This window comes from Durotheca rogersii (assembly GCF_024521655.1).
Source record: "Durotheca rogersii strain YMJ 92031201 chromosome Unknown GGS23scaffold_44, whole genome shotgun sequence".
NCBI lineage: Eukaryota > Fungi > Ascomycota > Sordariomycetes > Xylariales > Xylariaceae > Durotheca > Durotheca rogersii.
Genome location: NW_026251275.1, coordinates 96,081 through 117,481, shown reverse-complemented (window position 1 = coordinate 117,481; position 21,401 = coordinate 96,081). Strand labels below are relative to the sequence as shown.

General features: G+C 55.5%; 9 protein-coding genes across 9 annotated transcripts; 6 read left to right on the top strand and 3 right to left on the bottom strand.

The window, feature by feature from the left end:
* Positions 1-390: 390 nt before the first annotated feature.
* GGS23DRAFT_588755 (MFS general substrate transporter) lies at positions 391-3,721 on the bottom strand. The gene is made up of 17 exons (XM_051517565.1): positions 3,103-3,721; positions 2,885-3,046; positions 2,728-2,835; positions 2,578-2,648; positions 2,419-2,529; positions 2,344-2,370; positions 2,244-2,286; positions 2,140-2,182; positions 1,999-2,089; positions 1,925-1,938; positions 1,760-1,876; positions 1,295-1,700; positions 1,173-1,244; positions 1,057-1,103; positions 929-1,002; positions 733-863; positions 391-676 (listed from the first exon to the last, which is right to left on the bottom strand). Exons 1-17 carry the CDS (start codon positions 3,445-3,447, stop codon positions 652-654), a joined length of 1,887 nt encoding a protein of 628 aa, XP_051367474.1. The 5' UTR covers positions 3,448-3,721; the 3' UTR covers positions 391-651.
* Positions 3,722-4,426: 705 nt separating this feature from the next.
* Positions 4,427-5,778, top strand: GGS23DRAFT_607997 (phosphotransferase enzyme family-domain-containing protein; the record flags this gene model as incomplete). Its single annotated transcript, XM_051520140.1, has 5 exons — positions 4,427-4,480; positions 4,538-4,957; positions 4,995-5,023; positions 5,067-5,301; positions 5,341-5,778. 5 exons carry the CDS (start codon positions 4,427-4,429, stop codon positions 5,776-5,778), a joined length of 1,176 nt encoding a protein of 391 aa, XP_051367473.1.
* Positions 5,779-6,116: 338 nt separating this feature from the next.
* GGS23DRAFT_617733 (zinc carboxypeptidase A) lies at positions 6,117-7,962 on the top strand (the record flags this gene model as incomplete). Its single annotated transcript, XM_051520895.1, has 6 exons — positions 6,117-6,146; positions 6,177-6,435; positions 6,505-6,752; positions 6,830-6,941; positions 7,025-7,393; positions 7,541-7,962. 6 exons carry the CDS (start codon positions 6,117-6,119, stop codon positions 7,753-7,755), a joined length of 1,233 nt encoding a protein of 410 aa, XP_051367472.1. The 3' UTR covers positions 7,756-7,962.
* A 2,272-nt stretch (positions 7,963-10,234) lies between these two features.
* Positions 10,235-10,926, top strand: GGS23DRAFT_607995 (uncharacterized protein; the record flags this gene model as incomplete). The annotated part of the gene is made up of 3 exons (XM_051520139.1): positions 10,235-10,341; positions 10,411-10,769; positions 10,844-10,926. 3 exons carry the CDS (start codon positions 10,235-10,237, stop codon positions 10,924-10,926), a joined length of 549 nt encoding a protein of 182 aa, XP_051367471.1.
* A 1,137-nt stretch (positions 10,927-12,063) lies between these two features.
* Positions 12,064-14,150, top strand: GGS23DRAFT_617725 (uncharacterized protein; the record flags this gene model as incomplete). Its single annotated transcript, XM_051520893.1, has 2 exons — positions 12,064-12,113; positions 12,199-14,150. The coding sequence occupies 2 exons, from the start codon at positions 12,064-12,066 to the stop codon at positions 13,646-13,648; spliced, it is 1,500 nt and encodes a 499-aa protein (XP_051367470.1). The 3' UTR covers positions 13,649-14,150.
* Positions 14,020-15,247, top strand: GGS23DRAFT_394905 (uncharacterized protein). The gene is made up of 2 exons (XM_051513542.1): positions 14,020-14,565; positions 14,671-15,247. The coding sequence occupies exons 1-2, from the start codon at positions 14,391-14,393 to the stop codon at positions 15,108-15,110; spliced, it is 615 nt and encodes a 204-aa protein (XP_051367469.1). The 5' UTR covers positions 14,020-14,390; the 3' UTR covers positions 15,111-15,247.
* An 857-nt stretch (positions 15,248-16,104) lies between these two features.
* GGS23DRAFT_617721 (uncharacterized protein) lies at positions 16,105-18,080 on the bottom strand (the record flags this gene model as incomplete). Its single annotated transcript, XM_051520892.1, has 5 exons — positions 17,639-18,080; positions 17,061-17,472; positions 16,861-17,024; positions 16,477-16,809; positions 16,105-16,392 (listed from the first exon to the last, which is right to left on the bottom strand). The coding sequence occupies exons 1-5, from the start codon at positions 17,747-17,749 to the stop codon at positions 16,105-16,107; spliced, it is 1,308 nt and encodes a 435-aa protein (XP_051367468.1). The 5' UTR covers positions 17,750-18,080.
* A 197-nt stretch (positions 18,081-18,277) lies between these two features.
* Positions 18,278-19,574, bottom strand: GGS23DRAFT_607991 (ribosomal subunit 39S-domain-containing protein; the record flags this gene model as incomplete). The annotated part of the gene is made up of 2 exons (XM_051520138.1): positions 18,278-18,607; positions 18,696-19,574. The coding sequence occupies 2 exons, from the start codon at positions 19,572-19,574 to the stop codon at positions 18,278-18,280; spliced, it is 1,209 nt and encodes a 402-aa protein (XP_051367467.1).
* A 661-nt stretch (positions 19,575-20,235) lies between these two features.
* On the top strand, positions 20,236-21,392 carry GGS23DRAFT_395068 (uncharacterized protein). The gene is made up of 2 exons (XM_051513544.1): positions 20,236-20,383; positions 20,513-21,392. The coding sequence occupies exons 1-2, from the start codon at positions 20,323-20,325 to the stop codon at positions 20,983-20,985; spliced, it is 534 nt and encodes a 177-aa protein (XP_051367466.1). The 5' UTR covers positions 20,236-20,322; the 3' UTR covers positions 20,986-21,392.
* Positions 21,393-21,401: the final 9 nt, after the last annotated feature.

The following is a 21,401-nucleotide window of genomic DNA, read 5'->3' as shown; positions in this document are numbered from 1 at the left end:
GTAGAGGAGATACGGGCAGGTTGGCCGGGGTCCAAGTCTGAGAACCAAAGACACAAATTTAGTAGGTACCTATATCGCCCAACCGTCGCGAAAGAGTTCGACCTCGGGTGGCTCTTCACCCGGCGAAAACGCGTTGCTGCTGTGCAGGGTTGGGTGCCTATAGCATTCGGTAATGCCCACCAGGGTTTCATGGGTTCAAGCCGACAGAGACCAGCCGGGAAAGAAGAGACGTTAGCAGGGCCTACCAATTTATCTGTATTCGGGTATTAGGAGGTTGGGATCATAACCTGTAGGAGTCGTTTATGGCTACTCCGAATATAATGGCCTGTCCGCCACGGTAGCTGCAGGACGAGGATAGTTCGTGACGGGAATAGAAGAGGCGGTTGCAAGTTTTTAGGTAATACCACCAACTTAAGTAACATAGGTGCTACGTTTCCAAGCTAGAAGCGGTATATACACGGGCTAGATGCTATATAGGTATATACGACATGAACATTGCCGCTTGGTAGTCCCGATGATAAAGTGAGAAATCCCGTGCCGAGACTATGGGGAGTAAGCTGCCATCTTGCCATAGGACCAATTGGTTGCAAGCGTTTCTTCTAGTTAAGCCCCCCGCGTCCTTTTAGCTACCCAACCAGCTGGTGTCGTGATTTAAGTCGCGAAACGGAAATCGAGTCTATCGAGACGGATTAGATGGAAAGGGCCATACGCGAAGGGCGGGCAGACACTCACCGTTTGTTGCCTATGTCGGTTGTAGTCTTCCTATAATGGTCTTGTTCCTCTGCAGTCATGGCATCCCATTTCTTTGCCTTCGAGTTGTTTCTCCATCGGTAGTAGAAAAATGTAGCAGGGTATTGTATAATCTACAGACGGTCTAAGTTTTCGTGTACACCAAAGGATGCGGACGAGAGAAAGAGGTGCAACTTACACACATCCAGATGCAGATAACTAACAGGCCTTTATTTGCTTTGAAGTACCTCGGCGCGTCATCGGGTTGATAAACTGCGTAGTCAGAACCCATATGGTACTAGAACGGTCAGGGGAGAGGGGACTCACTATTCGCTCCGATCATCCCACTAACTTGAACCCACATATTATAGAGACTACACCTTAAATTAGAATAAAGACGAGTAGTTTGACGGGGCAGGTTGAGAGAGGGGGGGTAAGCATACGAGGCAGAAACTGTCCTATTCTGGACTGATCCTGCGTTTCGACTGGTCCAGGCAACCTGTATAGGATGGGTACTGGGCTTGGTTAGCTCCCGAACATTTCCCAGTTGAATGCGGTAACTCACTAGGGGAACGACAACAATACTGTTGCGATCGCGAAGTACGACCAGGCACCGATAGGGTCCGGCAAAGCTATCAAGGCCGCAAAGCAAGGCAATAGCCAGGCATCCTCTGCCATTGACACGAAACTTCTATTATCCACCAACTCACTCAGGGCAGTAATGAGTAGCATTGTCAAGCTTGAGCCGACAACATTCGGGATTGAAAGCAAATTAGTCTCGATGACGTTGAAGCCTAGGCCGCGGAAGGAGAGCGTTAAGTATTGTCCCACTGGGTATTTTGGCAGGCCAAATAACAAGCCCAGAGCGTACAGTGGCCACATGTCGTAGTCTTTCGCACATTCCCAGATCTGCTTGACGGACAGGCCTTGGCGGTTGTACATTCCTCCTTTCTGGGGGTCGTCTCGGATTACTGAGACTGAGGTTAGAAACGGGCTTATGCTTATAGGTCCGTCTACCTAGGTAGCTCACCGGAGTTAACAATAATTTTCTCTTCGTTCTCGTTAAAATACCCCCGAGGGTTCCACCAGCTCTTTGTCCTAGCTGGAGACTGGGGCATGAGGAAGAAGGAGGCGATTCCAATCAAGACTGCCATAGGTCAGCACCCCCAGCGTCAGATTCGTTAATCGCCCTTACAAGTGAAAGCGCCCCTGGAGAGAGACATTAGCCACGGCCGCGGGATTTGTAGAAGAGCTGTCTGCGGAGCTTACTCGATAAGGAACAACCACCGCCATCCTTCGTATCCCAATATACCACGCATCGACAAAAGACCGACAGCGCCGAAACCAACGCCGATATCGACTAACGAATGACATGAGAAGAGCATATCAGCCTTGGGGTAAGAGTCTCACCTAGTTGCGAGGACATCCAGAACCAAGCCAGTCTGATTGGAAGCTAACGGGATGAGCAGTCGCCAAGGAGAGGTTTCAGGGATCACTGTGAGGTTCACACTTACCGCTTTGCCGGTGTACCAGTAACTCAAGTAAAGGATTGTGTCGCTATCGCAAGGTGAGTAATGCCGCCTGTCTAGCCACCGGCTAGGAAGGAATACTTACGGGATAAACCCGCCTTGGAACGTCGCGCTAAACGATCAGCGGAGGGTGCTCGTCGCCGGTGGTGACTCGACTCACATTAAATATCTAGTAACGAGGAAAGAAGTTCGTCCGCTGAGAAAGAACTGCAAGGCGGAAATTGCGCTGAAAATGCAAATCTGTATCGGAATCCAAAGGTCTGGGCCGATACTGGGGAAGTCAGCTAGGCCCCGACATCTTCTCGGAGGACCGGCTTACCGTTTAGAGATCAGCTGCGATGGGAGTTCGGCAGCTAGGAAGCCAACTCGAGCGATGGTTTGGCCAATGTTCTACACCTCGTCAGCACCGGAAATCTGGACCGGTAATGAGAAGCCTCAATGGCTAACGCCGCCCCGGGATGTAACCTACATAATCACCGCGAGTGAGGCCGAGATCGTCAAGCATATTGTCTGATACAGCGTTGGAGATGTTGCCTCGGTCAATGTTCAGGGCAGCGAACATGATGCAAACCCAGACCTGAACAGTCAGCTCAACTTCCCGACCCGCGCACGCCCTGGTTGCTTACCATTATCTTCCAATCGACCTTGCGCCTTACTGCCCTCTCCTCCCTCCACGTCCAGCGGAACTTGGGGTCGAAAGCCGACCAGTTCTCCCACTGGGGATGGATATAGACTTGCTTGTACTCTTCCACATTCTCGGAGTCCCAAATGCTGGGTTGCGTAGCGACCTTTGGCAGGGTCAATCCTCCGCTGAACACGCAGGCATCTTGGGATCTTTACTTACTGAATCGAGATCGTATTCGTCGTCCTCTCGGCCCTTCCGAATGCCCAGGAAGCGCAGTATAGCACGGCCAAGCGCCGCCTCCATGCGTTCGCCTTCACGGGTTGCCAAGGCCAGTGGGGTCGGGGGGCTCAAATCTCCCCCATCCTTGCTATTCAACTTCCCTTCTGACGTTGGGTTGTCGTTGTCGGAAGAGGTGATGGACCTGGCAGGCGAGGGCGTGATCGCCGGCTTCTGAGCAGACATCTTTGTCTCTCTCCCCGAAAGAAGTGGCAGTGGCAGCAACGATCGCGTCCCCAGTATGTAGCTTGGTCGTATTGGCGTCGAGCTCCCTGAGGCGAAAGGCATAAATACCTATCTGGGAGGGCAACGCCAGGGTGGTGGACCTGAGTCCGCATCAATAGGTATTATACCTAGCATGTCGAAGGGGGCTCATCGACTCGCGGTCTCTGGTGCCTTGATCAATTGCCCCCCCACCCTGGTCGTGGGAATTAATACGACATGGTAGGCGTATGCGTGGGTAGCAGTCTAGCTGGAGCTCTCCGCGGAGTTGGGATATGCCAAGTGCCTTACGCCACTCAGGTTACAGCTCACACCATTGTTCACCATCGTCTATTGTAATGTCGTGCTTTGCGTTAAACTTGTTTTATCGGCAGCCCGGTCTTATTTATCTTGCCTACACTCGGCCGGGACTTATTTATTCCCGGTCGTTGATATCTAGGCCACACGCTCCAGGCTACTTGGACATACGTCCCGATTTCATTTATCTCCCATACCTACCTATCTGAAATCAGCCAAAATATCGTACCTACTGCACGACAAAATCGGTTGAAGGGCGTCAATTGTGCTGTGTTCCAGTAAGTGAGTTGTACCCTATCCCGAAGCAGGTTTCATGCCAACCGACCTAGGTAGGTTATCGAAAGCGGCTGTATAACTCTAGCTACCATTCTGCTACTCATAATATTCTGATAGTAGCCTCTTTTGCCGCCTCATGCCCGGTGATCTTTCTACGGAGGCACCTGATTATGCGTTCACCACCACACCATCCACAGTAACCCATTCTTTGTCGGCCAAATTACCTAGGTGGGTCAGTAGGTTGGGGTCCTGGTATCTAGCCCGTGGGTTCAGTCAGCCAGAGAGGTTTCAGAGGAATAACCAGAGAGTTCTTTTCACAGGGAAACGGTGTTTATAGAGGAGTAACCACACACAACATCCAATCGTCATTGCACCTGATCAAGGTATCGCAGGCCGTGTTATCCGACATTTCATGACTGATAACTGGACGACAGAAATCTTAACAATAAAAACTCTCTTGAATTCTGGTAAGATGCCGCGACCGAGCCAGGATGGGTTGGGATGGAAAGAGACACTGTTTGACCTTGTGCCGCAATGGACGCGGGACCCTTCGATCGCCGCGATTGAAAGCGTGTGTCGCTAGCAGTTGGCCATCCCCCCTGAGGATCCCTGCACTGTCGCCTTTCACGCATCTGGGCTATTCAATCAACCCTATACTGTCAAATGTGCCAGAGGCTCCCTCATAATGCGTGTCTCGCTGCCGGTCTACCCACGTCACAAGACGCGCGCCGAGGTAGCCACCTTGCGGTGGGTGCGCGAGAACACCAAGGTCCCGGTCCCCAAGGTGCTCGGTTTTGACAACAGCAACGACAATGAGATTGGGTACGAGTGGATCTTGACGGAGCTTATACAGGGTGCATCGGCACATAAACGGTGGCGGACTATGTCGATGGAGCAGAAGGTTGCGCTCACGAAGCGGATTGCGACATCCCAGGTGCAATTGTTGGGACCCGGGAAGCCAGGATCCGTATTCAGGAGCATAGGGACGTTGGATCTGCGGGAGGTCGGCCAAAAAAAACAACGCTGAAGATGCGGAAAAGGTCGTTCCTGGCTTGCTGGTGTTCCACGAGTTCTTTATGGGCGATCGCCTTCATTACCTATGACATGCCGAGGGGCCCCTTCCGCTCTAGCCATGACTGGCTGAGCGCGGAGTTGAACATCATCCTGCTACATCAGACAGCAGTTCTCGGGAAGACGGAGGGTGAAGATGACAGAGAAGACGCCGAGGAGGTCTTGTTCGTAGCACGAAAACTACTCTCTCTTATTCCCAAGGTCTTCCTCCCAACCTCGGACGAGTCAGAGAGAACAGGACTCTACCACCATGACCTCCATCTAAACAACATTCTAGTGAGCGAAGAAGGCGAAATCACGGCCGTTTTAGACTAGGAGTGCGTCTCGGCACTACCTCCCTGGATGTCGACTAAGGTTCCTAAGTTCCCTGACGGGCCAGTTCGGGAGAGAGAGCCGCAGCGAGGTTCGTATGTGGATGAGACACCCGAGGAGTCCGCCGCCGCAGCCGGGAAGCGTAACGACCCGGGTTACTTAGGTAGTGATGGTAAGGGTGAGTTGTACTTCGTTCACAGGATGGGGTACGAGGCAACGCAGCTGCGAAAAGTCTACGAGGCCAGGTTGAGGGAACTGTGGCTAGAGTGGCCCCTTGAGGAAAGCTATGTGAAGATTGACTTCTTCCAAGCAATTTCACAATGCGATGGGATATGGGCGAAAAGGACGCGCAGATGGGCTGACTGCAATGGAGAAGGGCGAGATTGTACGATTAGAAGATGTCTAATCGACGGCAGAAGAAACATCGTCGATCTCGTCTAGAATGCCGGGGTTCTGCATCGGGATTTTATATAGTCCCATAGGCAGGCTCTTGGACTGTCAAGATGCTACATGAAAGTCACGTCATTCCCGCCAAGCTAGGGTGGAGGAGCAGAGAGGACAACATATTTAGGATGGAGGCCTACGACGGTACGCTCGGCTCACGACACAGTGTTGCATTCCGACCCCAGTCGGCGATTCCTGTTGGCGCACGGCCGATTGCTAGTAGATGGTCAGGCAGGTATATATGTTGGACGTCTGGACGTTTGACCTCATCCAGTTTCCGGTGCTGCTGAGAAGGAGGTCGGCGTCTGTGTTATATTACCTAGTCCAAGCACGTCATGAAGCCGTCTAGCATTCTTTCCATCTGCGTATCTGGTGCCATTGTACGGGGCATCCAGGGGCGCATCAGCTTCGACGGCTATAAGGTATATCGAATAGACACGAATAATGACATAGCGAGCCTGGAGTCGGCACTTGAGGCACTGCCCATCGTCCAACTCGCTCGGGATCATGGCCGCGGTGAACATTCGGCCCTCGATATCGCGGTCCCCCCCGAGCACCGTGCGGCCATCGAGTCGCTCAATCTTACCATGACCGTCCTCAGCGAGGATCTGGCCGGCGATATTGCGGCTGAGGGGTTACCGGGCGACTACCCGGGTTCGTACCCGGCACTTCTTTTTCTAGGGAAGAAGTAATATCGTAGACAAATACTGATGAGGAGTAAAGTGCTCGACGGAAACGGCATACCTGCGATATCTTGGTTTGACTCCTATCACGCCTACGAAGACCACGTCCGCTATTGGGCCGATCTCCAGGCTGCCTTCGCTAACAACTCCGAGTTGATCCAAGTGGGATTCTCGTTCGAGGGGCGGCCCATCCAGGGCATCCATCTTTGGGGCAAGAGCGGCAAGAATTCCAAGCCCGCCATATTCTTCAACGGGAACGTGCACGCGCGAGAATGGATAACTTCAAAGGTGCGCGCTGAGCGGCCCGAGTCCACCAGTACTACGGTGCACGAGGGTATTCTACTCTGACGCGGCATCTTATCTAGGTAGTCGAATACCTGCTATATCAGATAATCACGGGGTACCCGACCGAGACGGCCGTTCGGGAGGTATTGGACGGTTACGACTTTTACGTCTTACCGGTCGTAAACCCAGACGGTATGAAACCCATCACGATTCGGCCTTCCCCCGCCGGATCGCAGGAACCGGAGCGGCTAACCAGATCCGCCATTGGCAACCAGGTTTTGTGTACTCGCAGACGGAAAATCGCCTCTGGAGAAAGAATCGGCAACGGAGACAGAATACGACGGCAATCGGGACAGACATAAACCGGAACTGGTCCGTGGGGTTCGGGGGCGATGGATCCTCCTCCAACCCCGGCTCAGAGACCTTCAGGGGCTATCAGCCGGGCGACACTCCGGAGTGTGCCGCCCTGATGGACTTTGCCCAAGCACTATCTGCAGACAAGGGCATAAAGCTATATATCGACTGGCATAGTTACGCGCAGGTCATCTTGCTCTCCTATGGCTATACGTGCGACGCGTTCCCGCCAAACATCGATAGGCAGATAGGCCTGGCGGCGGGGACAGCTGCTAGGATTGCGCAGCCGTGTATGTGCCATTCATATCCCACCCGTGTCCCTACCTTTCCTTCTTCCCCTCGTTGCCGACGCTCCTAAGCCGAGGCGGGTTTCGGCCCAGACGAAAGACTCCCCTGTACACCTCAGGGGCGACACCTGCTAATCCTATCGCACATAGACAATACGACGTTTGACTACGGTCCAGGCTGCCTGGTCCTCTACCAGTCTAGCGGTAATGGCAGAGACTACATGACGGACGCTGCCGGAACCGAATTCGCATGGGGCGTTGAGCTCAGGTCTACCTCTTACGGCTTCGTCCTTCCCGCTGACCAGATCTTACCCAGCAGCATAGAGGTCTGGGAAGGGATGCTATATCTATGGGCTAACTTATAAGTATATTAGCACAAACAGGCCGTCCATCTCCGCGATTCACCGCTTCTCCGGCCGGCGCGGTTACTGACAGGAATTCGAGCAACGAGCTCGCAGAGTGCAAGCTTCGCCTACCTAATATATAGCATCCTTTCTTGCTCATCTCCTCTAATCTCGGTGTATTTATCGACAGGGGTTCCACCGATTACGTATATACCTAGTAATATATTAGTAACTCTCGACCTCGTATATTATAGCTACTTATCAACCTTGACATCGCCTGGAATCTACCCGTTTGGACTCCTTGCAATATTACCCTCCCACTACGACTTACCTAGTTATATGCGAGTAGGCAAGATATAGGTAGATACCTAGATCGTTAATACTATCTAGCCGAAGCCTATGCGCAGGGGAACACCACAACGCCCCTCTCGACTATTGAGAATGATGAGCGTGTCAACTCGATGTATGGCCGGTGATACCTCCTCTCGTCGCTTGTCCAGTCCGCAAATAGGCCATGCGCGTATAGAATATAAAAGTGATGTTCAACGGTTGGTTGATCGGGGCTGAACACATCAACTCCCTCGAAATTAGTCGTAGATGGAGGGGCCCCTGAAGAAGTACGAGGGGGATTGCTCCTACTTTGCGTGGTGGTTCGGCGCAGGGTCCGGTGTGGGACAAACGATACCAAGCTCGCGAGCGATCCTTCCGGAGTCTCTGTGCTCTGCCTCGTTAGCAAGAGTCCGACTAAAGGCATAAATACACTCGGGAGTATCAACCCGTCGTCCCATCATCCCGCCGCGCTCATAGTAGCAGAAATGGGTTTTTAGTCGTTGCCGATACCTGATCGAAACGCCCGGTGATAATATTGGAGATACAAAGGCAACGTGGCTAATTCGGAGAAGGCGACTCGGCGACGATGAGATGGTCGCGCCCAAGCTCGAGCAGGTGTCTCTCGAGGATGCGTGTGCTGCGGCGAGACGCAACCTATGTAAGCGCGTTTAAAGATAGAAACACGTCGAACGGGAGAAAGGAGCAGGTGGGGGGGGACTCTTCTTTTCCTATCCTCAATATTCTCCCTCTGACGGAAGCAGACCCGGAGCTGTGCTCCGGGTTTCCTCGAAGAGTTCCAACCTGGCTGATCCCGCAGGCCTTCTCTCGTCTCGGAGGCGCAAGCGCAGGCCGGCTGCGTGGACGGTATCAGTGGCTGCATGGGTAGGCGGAGACGACGTCGCCTCAGAGCTTGGCCTCCCGGATGGCGGGTAGCGTCGGGGCAGGCAGAGGGGCGTAGTGGCGGGTGTATGTAGATATCCCACGGAGCATCCCAGGGACTTCTAGAATGGCGGCGGAGGGCGGCGAGGGAAGAGCAGAGGGTGTAAATTGGATTGTTGCCATTTTCAGGGTCTCGGCGTCGTTGTCGACTTTAGCCTACGGTTGATGTTGGCTCCAGGGCTATAGTCGCGGGGAAACATCAGGGGCTGATCGAGCTATAATTAGCAACCCCCCTCCGATGGCATACGGCATGGAGATCTGTCCACCATTCCGGGCTTGCTCGGTGTGGGTTAGAGGCCAGATCGATGCTCGCCAGGCCGGATTCGAGAGCGGCGTGGGGGACATGGGCGCTCGACACCGCACCGCTGTTGACAAGAGGTAGGTAACGCGATGCCAGCTGCGTGATGCCCTCGACTTCGGGCGACGTGGTCGATCCGTCTGATATTGGCTCCCCCTCCTCCGCCTCTCTCCTTCCACCCCCTTCTCTCCCTTCCTCCTGCCCTGGCTACGTAACAACCCACAGAGGTGGGCCGATATATACGTACCTAGTATATATACGTACCTGGAGAGGCAGGGAGGCCACCGGCCGGGTACCTGAGGCGTGGGCGGTTGGTACCTACGCGTCTGGAGCGAAGTGCGCAGCCAGACATGTACCTGTCTACCTCGTTGGCACCGCTCCGGGTTTGCTTGCGCGCCCGTGTGGCGTGAGATGTGTCGTGACCGCCCTCTCGTCTCCGGTCGCAGTTGTCACCTGTCACCCGATGCCCGCCGTCTGGCCCCCCCTATATCCGCTGCGCCTGTCTGTGGCTGGACCGGCGAGCCCGCCGCCGTGGGGAGAGCAACAGGCGATGCCTCGACCACCCGGAGCCAGGTGTAGGCAAGGTGCCTATAGTAGACGTCCGGCCTGCCCTCTTTACCCTCCCAGAAACCACAGCACCCTCGTCCCATGACGTACCCATACCATCCGCCGCCGGGATTGACTCCTCCGCCTCTCTCTACCCCCCTCCTCTCGTCGTCGACGGGTATAAATTCCTCGCCTTCCCCTTTCCCCTCCCCCTTCGTCATCCGCGTCTTACCTTTTCTCCACAGTCGTCGCCGCACATCATCTCAGATCTAACCTAGATCGATCACCAAGATCCTCGTCCGTGTCCGCAACCCTGATCCGATTCCGCCTGATCGTCCCTGTTTGCCATTGCCGGTACTGCCGCTATCGCTAGCATACTCGCTCGCCATGCAGTTGACCGCTCGCCTTCTCTCTCTCGGCTTCCTTGCCGCCGCCGTCTCCGCTGCCCCGGTTGTGGAGAGGCAGCTCGATCTATTCCAGCTGCAAATCTCGTGGTAGGCTTTACCGGTGCCCGCCCAGTTGTCTGTCTCGTTGGAGCTGCCTCTCGCTAACGAAACCGACAGCCCCGCCAACCAGAGGGTAGACGGCCGGTTTCTTGCCCTCAACAACAACACCCTCGGCGTCTTCAGTGCCGACTTCGAACCTGTCAGGGTCTATGCCGTCGAGGGCGCGAAGGAGGGGGTGAACGAGTTGCACACATACCCCGTAGGCATTGTCGACCACTCCCTCGGACTCGTTGGCCCTCCTGGCTTCTTGACCCTGGTCGACTTGATGAATCCCTCCACCGTTAAGCCCGGCGATGGGAACGTTGCCCAGTGGGACACGTTCGTCATCTCGGACGGGAAGGTCACCAACGACGCTGTCGGCCAATGGCTTGCCTTCCCGGGACACGACGACACCTGGAAGGTGAAATGGTCTGATGGTGAGTGGCGAGCAACCCCCCACCTGCCCCCCCCTTTTCCGAGCGAGGTAGTAACCCGGGTGTTCTTAATACAGGCACGGCCGTTGTCACGGCTGATTTCATGCCCATTGAAATCTTATACAAGAGCGCCGGCGAAGGTCGCTACAACGGGGTGTGAATCCAAGCATGCGGGAGGTATGTGGTGGAAATAATAGAATGTGAGGGAAAGAAATAATAGAGGAGGAAAAGCATGTCGTGGTGGACGCTCGCAAGACGTGTGGAGAAGTTGCTTCTACGCCTTCTCTACATCGTACGCGGATTGACTCTGTGGGAGGGGGAAAAAAATATGTGCTCTCAATTTAGGTACAATAGGTGTAGCTCTTCTCTCTATGGCTGGGTGGTCTGGCGTAGATATCTCTTCATTGAGCTAGAAAAAAAAATAAGAGGCTGGTATAAGCATATAAGAATATCATGATCTCGGCAAGAGGAGGTCGGTCTGTGGCATCAAGACGTGCGTAGTAAAGTAATAGTGACAAGTAGTGGTAAGATACGTTGCTAGCGCAACCCCTACCCATATCTTTAGCCAAGAGGTAATACCTAACCTGGGTAGACAGCCAACTGATATTAACACAACACGTAGGTATTCAAGCTATGCTTAAAGTTACGGCAGAGAGTGTCCTGATTGTGGTTATACGGCAAGGAATTCTCGATCGGGGACGACGAAGGATTACAACCACAGCAGACGAAGGTGTTGTAGATTGAAGCTATTTATTCATGGGTCGTTAGGTGGGTAGTTCGAGTAAAACTACCCCTGGGTTTATAGTTAGGTACATCTATTCCATCTATACCTATAGGTAGACACACAGGCATATATGGCACACATACCTACCTATCAGAGCATATGTGCACATGCCTAATATACCTGCTTAGAGGCATAGAATGCTTATATATAGCGCTGTAGGGCTGAGAGGAGCTATCTATTACCTCGGTAGCCCGGAGGCAAGGCAGCGTCGGTTCCTGATTCGCCGGATCGGACCTGTTATCCCCGTATCCGAGTAGGTAGGTAACTGGGACCTCATGCTCTAAGCCACAGCCACAGCCACCCCCGTACACCGCCCCCCTGGAATTGTGCATCGTCGAGTCCTTCGCCGTAAGCGAGGATAATAAGGCTGCCCGCCCCTCCCCGAAATTCGACATGTAGCAGACCCACGTCGTCTCCCATCCGCCTCGGCCGCCTCGCCTAGCTACTTACCTATCTCTGTACGGGTATCTCTACCTACCTACCCTCTTTAGTCCGAAGACGGTGCCGCTCCCGATGCCTCGAAAGGGCAGTTCCAAGGTTCGGACGGGCTGTCTGACCTGCAAGTGCGTGGGCTCCCTCAAACCCGACGAGCGCGCTCGAGCTGCCGCGTGAGCAGGCGCACGTGCGGGATGCTGACGATGGCTTCAGGGCTCGCAAGGTGAAGTGCGACGAAGGCAAGCCGTGCTGCCAACGCTGCGTCTCCACCGGCCGCAAATGTGACGGATACGCGGCCGCTGCGTCGTCTCTAGGCCTATCGTGGCACCGCCCGCGTCATCTGTTCCCCAACATCGACGACCAGGCAGAGAGGCGAGCGCTGCAGTTCTTCTGCGATGCTGCTGGACCGTCCCTGTCGGGTCCGCTGAACCCGTACTTCTGGACCCACCTGGTCGTGCAGTTCAGCACCTTTGAGCCGGCCGTTAGGCACTCCGTCGTTGCCATCAGCTCGCTGTATGAACAACTGTATGCGAACCCCGGATCGGCACCGCCGCTGACACCGAATACGCTCGCGCTCACCCACTACAATTCCGCCATCCGCGAGCTGAAGGCGATGCGCAACGAGCCCTTAGTGCTATTGGTCTGCGTTCTGTTTATCTGCATAGAGATCTTAATGGCGAATCGAGACACGGCGATCCAGCACTGCAAGCACGGGGTTTCCATCCTGGAGAACGTCGAGGCTTCTTATCCCTGGACGAAGGAGTACCTTTCCCCCATCTTCCGCCGCTTGACCCTCTTCCCCTTCTTCTTCGGCAAGGACCACACGAGCTTCCCGAGGTTGGTCGGCCTCGAGGACCGCATAGCGGTCCCGTTCCGCTCCATCGGCGAGGCGCAGTACTATGTCGATGGCCTGGTGGCCAGAACGGTGCGGTTGGTTCGTCGCGCCGACATCTTTCGGCTCGGCGACCTGCGACACTGTCCCGTGCCGCCCGAGCTCCTCCTAGAGCAGAACAAGATTAGAGGCCTCATAGGAGATTGGCGCCGCCGGTTCTCTGACTTCCAGAGCCTCGAGTCGGGGCCTAGAAAACCAGATGCGGCGCTTTATAATGTGACGTTGCGTTTTGAGATTGCCTACATCTGGGCCGAGGTGGCGTTCGACCAAGACGAGACGGCATATGATAAGTTCCTCGGTAGATTCCGATGGATGGTTAGCCAGGCGGCGGAACTACTTGCGTCCCGAGAGTCATCTGGTCGCGGCGAGTCTCGAAAGATGCCGCACTTCACCTTCGAGATGGGGTTTGTTCCACTGCTCTACTACGTCGTTCTGAAGTGCCGGTGTTTGACGACCAGGGTCCAGGCGCTTTCGCTAATTAAGCAGCTGGGAGCACCACGAGAAAATCTCTGGGAGGTGTCTGCCGTGCACGCATCGGCTCGCCGGGTTGTCGAGATCGAGCACGGCGTCGTGCTAGACGAGGCCGACCAGCCTTCGGGCCCGGCCCGTTGGCCTGACCTGCCTCCAGACGAGGTAAGGGTGCGCGACTCCACCATGGACCGCCAGGCCACGGTGCATACGGAGGTCCGGGGTAGGATGGTTGGCTTCTTTAGGAGGACGACCGAGGGCAACATCTATGTCCAAAGAGAATACGTTGTGGAGACGACGTAATACCAAAGCAAGGAGTGATGCTGTATCGAAGCCCTGCGGACGTAGTGTGTGCCGAACCAGCCCGTCGAGCCTTCGAAGGTGAATAGATACGTCGATCAGTCGCCATGAACTTCCCGGAATGCCTGGAGTATCCGGGAGTATCCTGTCAGGGGGGTGTTGTGGGGACCCCAATGGGACGGGTTGCCGAAGAGCGGAAAGGATTCGAGAGGCTCAGAGACCCGACCGATCAGATTATGGAGGGATGCATGCCGGCTCTCGAGAGGTGGGTAGATTTTTGACGCCTCGCCGACTCTGGGCTTCTGTAACGTTTCAACGCGCAACCGACTAGTTACCGAACGTACACCCGTTCACATACCTACATCCGGACATCCTACCTACAGAGAACACGCCCCTAATGCGCCCATAGGCGAGGATCACCGAGCGAAATTGCCTGTTTTAGATGCCCAGACTGTGGCGTACTCCAGGCCATGGCGGTATTGGCTCAGCTCGCGCAGTTCGATACGTGGCATCTGAGGGATCTCGGGCTTCCCCAACTCCGTCTGACCGTCTCTGGCCTAGAAAGGTCTCCGGAGGCGCCTCGCGTATGACACATACCCCTCCCCATGCGCTGCAACCGGTGGGCAGATATAATTCGCTATCGGTATCCAACTCGCCTCGCTCTGGAGAGATCGAATCCCTAGGCATATGCCACCTGACGCACGGATAGCCCTCGAGATAGCCGGACGAAGCCCAGGTCGACATCATGCCCTCCACCGACGCTACCTCGAACCGAACCGCCCAGCCGGGGCCAGAGCCGTCCCCGCAGGTTTCGAATCTTCGCGATACCACTACGTACCTGACAGGGCACAATGACGAGGGATCGGCAGTTGTCCGCTCGGAACGACAGGCTAAATGGACAGCACTCGATGGCGGGAAGAGTGAGTCTTGTTTGGGGAGATTGTCGTCATCGATGAGGACGCCTTCTCTACCTCCCCTGCCTCGCCCTCGGTATGCAACGGCAGATTGACGCTCCCCCGTCGCAGTGGGTTTCAACCAGATCTATACCAACACGTTTCTGGCCGACCTCAACGACGATGCCGATATCAAGTTCCACGACGAGAAGGTTGCGAGTGGGAAACTCGGACTGGCCAGCAAGGGCGCGGCTGTGTGTCGCATGGTCGACTTCGGCCCGCTATACCAATGCGTGATGCACCGAACCAAGTCTCTCGACTTCGGCATCCTCATCGAGGGGGAAATCGAAATGGTGCTGGACGACGGCAGCGTCACCCGGTTGAAGCGCGGCGACATAGCCGTCCAGCGAGCGACCATGCACTCCTGGCGCAACCCGAGCCCGACGGAGTGGGCACGTATGGTATTTGTGCTGCAGGACGCGAAGCCCGTATTCGTCAACGGGGAGAAGCTCGACGAGGACTACGGGGCGGGCACGGAGGGAATGTTGCCGAGTGGGAATGAAGATGATTGACTGAATGGCCCTACGACGTGACTAGGAGTACACTATAGTCTGAATGCTGCCAGTCTCGTCGATAGCATCTACCGTACCCGTTTACCTCGAAAGAACCCCTTCACCTCGGAAGACACCTCGCCTTCTAGCCGGCTGACTGCTCGTAGTAGTGCCTGTGTAATGTAGCTTAGCTGATGAGCATTACGACGGTTGGTGATTACGATGAAGGGAGCCATGCGAATGAGGGCGGTCCCGAACGAGGTTCTGGCTCGCGAGTCCTTCTTCTCCCACGTACATGTCTATTTTCCTTCTCCCCTTTCTCTCGACCAAGTCGATACGTGGTAGAGCTGCGTTAACTGCGGCGGCGCCAATGTCGAGATGCTTCGTTCTCCTCCAGAATCTTTTGTTCTCCGTTTCGCCGCGGTGCCGGCCCTTTGACGCCATCTCCTCAACGTGGGCCTGTCCCCAGCTTGCCCAACTACAGGTGTGCACCAAGTGACGCTGACAGAAATGGACGCGAGAGCACTATAAAGAACACGTAAAACATACCCGCATATAATTATACTAGTTGATATACGTCGAGGCTTGCTATTATTCCTTCGACCTCGGAGGGCGCATAGGTGACTTTCCTCGCCTCAATACCGGGTCATCATCGGCTGTCGAGGCTTGGGGTTAGTTTGGCTTCCTAGGATATAGAGTTCTTGAACTTGTTAGTCGACGCGGCATAGCTTTCCTTATAACTTGCATACCTAGCTGTATCTCTAGTGAATCGTCCCTAAAGTCATCCGGGTGCTTTGCCAGGCTGGGAGACCGGTGCGGCACGACGAGACGGAAGCGTACATTTCTTCCATCAAAGCGGCAGCTTGGTATGGTATCCAAGTCTCTCGATACGATTGTCGGCTTGACCTCCACGAAAGCCTTTAGAGAGGAAAGGCGCCATGGTGAGACACGTCCCCATGTTCGTTGCGTGTGTCGCGACAGCGTCTGAGGTGGACGCGCCCGGAAATGAATGTCGTTATTTCTTGGCTCCCTTCCTCCTCTTGGCCCTTCCTAGCTCCGTAAACGAAGTGTCCGGGGTGGCTCCTTGTGGGGCGGCATTCGACCGGCTATCCTCATCGAGAGCCGCAGAGTCAGCAACCTCCGACTGTATCACGTTCTCTAGGCCCAGGGAAAGTCTGGTTTCTAGGAGCGACGGCACGACGGAATCTAGATTAGATGGCGACTGATCGATGGCTGAGTAAATCTTTTCAAAGTAAGCGGGCATCCATATTTTGTAAACATTCTTTATAAAGCGGTAGGCTGTCTACTTCTCTCTACTCCTTAGTTCCGTAAAAGAGAATTCACGGATCGGATGGCGGTAATAGTTAATATCTTTCCCATATATTACCGGGTAGTGGCCGTAAATCTGTACTAACCGGTTATCCTGCGAGATAGAAAAGGCGAGGATCCGCCGGTTAACTTCGCTCTCCCGCTTTACCGCACGAAACAGCTCGGCGACGACCCGTACCGTGAGGGTCATGGGATATGCGTTCTGGTAGTCTGCGACGCCTAACGTCGCGGCGCCGTACTTCACCTCACAGGTTAGGAACGGGAAGCACATGCAATACGTAGCCATAAAGAGGGATCGGTCTCCAGCAGCGAAATCGCCAATTAACGGCGATAGTTTAACAAGCTGGTCGTCCGTAAAAGCCCCTCGTTTAAAGCCTACCGAGTAATCAGGCTACGGCCGTTTACTGATTAGAGGGATCGAGTTGTTCTATCCTTCGTTAACGCTCTTAATCAGGTACTTAAGGTCCTCATTATGGAGGGCAAGTATTTCTGCCGAAGGAACGATGAGCCGAGAAATATCTTGGTTAACCCTAGCTTTATTCTTGCCCCGTAAGTTGCGACAAGCATCCACGAATATAGTATCGTCGAAGTATATTCCCTCGGGAACTGGCTGTTCATTGCTTAGGAGGTTCTAGATAAGACGCTTGCTCGTATCCGTAACATCCAGCTCGGACGTGTCCAAGAAACTACCCTTAGTCCCTAAGAGGGTCTCATACCGGGGGTCTTGGTACGGGGCACTCTTTTCTTCCCTCGGTTTCTGATCGCTCGGCGTCATGGACGTAGCGGAGTTCGACCGCGTACGGGTAGGAGATAGAAAGGACCTCTTTTCTGCAAGTATATGCTCCAAGCCAAGTTCGAAGAACTCTCGCGGCCATCGGCCTTCCATCGCCCAGAGATCGATCGGATCAGTGGGTTCGTTAGCGCAGATGTTACCAATCGCAAATCTGCCAGAAGTATGTCCGACAGAGTGTTCAGGAGATGTTCGAAGCCGCTTCGGAGGGAGGAGATTCCGGTCGTGCTCGCATACGTAGACTGGCCGCTTCGTACCCAGTGTCTTGGATCGATCCATTCGACGATTTAATATAAACATATATACGGTAGCAAAGCTGGAACGCCGTGCCTGCCGACGTTGGGTATGCTCGGATGTCGCTCGCTCTTGTAGTTGATGCGTCCTTCGGCGGATGCCCCTACGGATGCCCAGAGGTCTCGTCCCTGCCTACTGTTAGCTGGCGCCCTCTTCGGCGCTTCAGGAGACACGTACCTTGTTCTTTTGGAGCCGACGATTGGCGCTCCTTCTGGGCGGCGGCCAGTTGCGCTCGAGTACCGGCCATGGTGACGATAATGGGTGGAGCAAGAGGAGTCCGGTTTATATGGCCTGCAAAACAAGGCTCCCGACGAGGGTGAAGTTGGGCGGCGAAATAAATGTTACCAGTGTTGAGGAAACAACTGGATGGGCGGCATCCGTTTTGTGCCTTGGCCACAACCCCGGAATCCTTCCGTGGCCGCTCGTAGGTAAGACATCAGCCAGTATCAGGTACCAATGGTGCTAGAAATCTGGAAACCCATCTTCCCCCTCGCCGTCTTGGGCTCCGGAACAAACTAACAGGATGACGTGTCGCAAGGAACGCAAGTCATGAAAAGGAGCTACCGATCTAAGGAGGAAATAAGCACATAATACGTGTGTTCTACAGACTCCCCAAGTCTAATACGGCCTGTCATTAAGCGGGGCAAGCCGTCGTGTGGCATCGTGCTTTTGGGTTTATATCTACAGACGATGAGGAGCCTCTGCACCTTGGCATATTTATACACGGGTAGTATCGGTAAACGTTGTTTTGCCGTGGCCGTAGGCTGCTGCCCATTTACGTGCCGCCTCCGAGCCGGGACAACTCCTTATTCTTCCTGGCGGATCCGTAGCCGAGTAGTGGTAGGCCTCTCTTCTGTAATTCGGCTTCTATGAGCTTGAACCTCCCTAAAGCTATGTCCTTGTCGCCGCGGGTGACGCGCTTCGTCGCAACGGAAACATTGGGCAGCCCGACGAGGTCCTGGTGGCGCTCTTGGATCTCTTGAGTGAGGGTCTTGGGCTTCGGCGGTTTCTGGACCACGCGGAGCACCGACCAAGCATCGGTGATGGATGGGAGGCTGTGATCGGGGACGAGCTGGCCGGTGAGCTGGAAAAGGCGCTTAGTGACCTAGTAAGCATCGAAATTAGCTCCAAAGACGGTCCCTTGGCCGTCTTCGGCCCTGCTTGCAGGTGTAGAAATAGCAATAGCTCCTTACGGCGAACCTGATCCGGGGATCTGATAGAGAAACCTTTTTCCAACCGTGACCCCAGGCCTTCTTGTACTTTGGCGCTTCTTCGGACGAGGGCACAAACGAAGGTTCCCCAGCGCCTTCCAACGTGGGCTGGACCTCGTCCGCGGTGCGGTTGAGAGCGTCCAACACGGAACTTACCGGCCCCGTTAACGACACCGCGCCGCCCTCGGCAACGTCGATGCCTACCGCGAGAGAATGTTGAAGATCCTCCTGCCCTCCCGCCGGCCAAGCTGCCATCAACTTATCCTCCCGGCCTGCTTGGATCAGCGCGAAGGCCTCTACGACGGCTCGGCGCACTGACACCTCGATGATGGCGGGGTCGAGGACCTTGCGCCGCGGTCTGAAGCCGGAAAAGTCGCCAGACTTATCCCAATTGCCCGACCGGTTCCACCAGTCCAGCAACCCGCCCACGGACTTGAGGCCTTCAGCGTTCAAGGCGGGCATGTACCCCGTATCCGACACCTCGTCGGGCCGCTCGGCATAGCTGCGCTCGGGTGGTGGAAGATAGGGCCCGTGAGCCTGCTGAGCCTCAAGCGCACCCTCTAGGGCTGCCGCCGGGGGTTCGCTATCCGGACCGGCGGGGTCTTCTACCTGGAGGCTGTCTGCGCTGGGAGCAAGACCTTGCGGGTGGTGGTCCTTCTCGGAGGAGTAGAATCGGGTGAACTGAGCGGCGGGGTGCGGGAGGCTCGTCGGCGCGGGCCCGTGACGCGGTGTCGAGGTGTGGTGCGAGCGGGAGGAGGTAGGCGAGCATTTAACACCCAGGTGTGCGGCGGCTGCGCGCGAGGGTCGTGAAGCCGACGGGGGTAGACATGACGACCGTCCCAATCGCGGTACCCGTCGCATGGTGGTGAATGAGGGCCCCGGGAGAGTGGGCGAGGCGGGTGGTCTCTATCTCGGCGCCGAAGTCAGTCTGATGACAGGCTGGGTATTAGGGGTCTTTCTCTCCTTCTGTCTGTCTGTATGCCGACCTGCCTGTCCCTTTGCGGGGAAGACGGCGTTGAGGCTTAGGATTGAGGGATTGTGGTAGGTACAAATTTTGAGGGGGGCTGTAGAACGGCTGCGTGTAGCGATGGAGGGTGGGTACCTGGCACATTAGGTACCTAACCTCCCAAGGTCGTGTAGCAGCAGGTACCTAAGGTCGCCTAGAGGTAATTCTATAGGTACCTGAGGTGTGCACTGACGGGGGGCTGTGGATGGGCTGTGGCGGTGCAAGTGATGGCACCATGCATCATTGTTGCCTTAGGTAAGCTGGATGGCTCCTTAGCAGCATCCCGCAATTGTCGTCGTCGTCGTTATCGTTCCCGGCTCGCCAATCGAACACCTCCTCCCGTCTTCAACTCCGCCTCCTCGCCTTGCTTGCCCTTACCGATGCCCGACTCCTTAAACTGCCCGGCGTCCGACCCTTCACCGCTGTAGCCACGGCTGCTGGCCAAGCGTAATCGTCGTACCCAGGTCCTCGTGGGTATCTGCCGTGGACAGCCAGTCCTTCCCTCTCCCATTCTCCCTACTATCGAGATACACCCACACACGTGTATACGGGCGTGAGGGTGTGCACGCCTATGTGAGACCCGTCGCAGCCTATACCTTCACGATGCGACTCTACATCTCTCTCCTCCTCTTGGTGGGGATCATCGTCTCCTACGCCGCAGCCTGTAAGCCAAAACTAGCCTACCCCCCCCCCCCCCCCCATCCTCTCAATGGTCCTCGGATGTCCGTCCCTATATCCTCGCGCTCGCTCGAAGCTCGTCTAGCTCACGCTCTTCTGGCACTGTCGCCTGCAGCCGCGCCGACTTTCTGCAAATGCACCTGCTTCAAGAATAGTACCCTCATCCAGCTCGGTCCCCAAGGCGATGCCCCTTCGTCCTTCGCCAGCGCCATCCCCGGCTCGGCCTCCAGCCCCCGCGCCGAGGGTCCGCCGCCGCTACGTTCGCTCTCTCTAGGGAAGCGCGCCGCCTCCGCGTCCTGCACCCAATGCACGCGAGCCTTCTGCCTATCGCAGCACCTTCCCATCTGCAAGGACGCCGAGGAGAACGACGTGGTCGCGATGTGCTTCCAGCGCGACAGCCGCAAAGACCAGGTCATTGTTTGGGGCTTCATTCTCGGCACCACCGGTCTGCTGGGATGGGCTGCCGCCAAGAGGGTCATCGAGATGCGCGACGGCAGGAAGGGTACCTCGGCCGTCAGAGGCGCGACGAGACCAGGGGCTCCCTTGGGTAGACGTGGATACTTGCCGATTGGCCGTAATGGCGCCTAAAGGGACCCGGGTAGACGCGGGCACGGGATACGGAATCACTTTGGAGCGGGGACACTGGGGCCGCAAATGGCGTTAAGGTCGGGTATCCTTGAATCTCGAAATCGATCTATATTTTCAGCTCCCGGGTTCTAAGAGTTTTATTTCCCACGTAGATTTCTAGACCGTGGTGGGTACACGCAGGAACTCGCCCCATATGAAGGCGGACTTTTAAGATCACAACCAAACGCCACGAATCCCCGCTTCTTGTTCTACCTCGTCTCTCCTTTTTTTTGACCCCCCTCCCCTCCCCCGATGCTAACCCCTATGGCTACCCGCGGATCGAAAGGAACCTCGGACGCCATACGCCTACAGCACCGCGTTACCCTTGCCTACGGGCTCAGGTGCTGCTTTTCTACCTCCCAACGCCTTCATTCTAG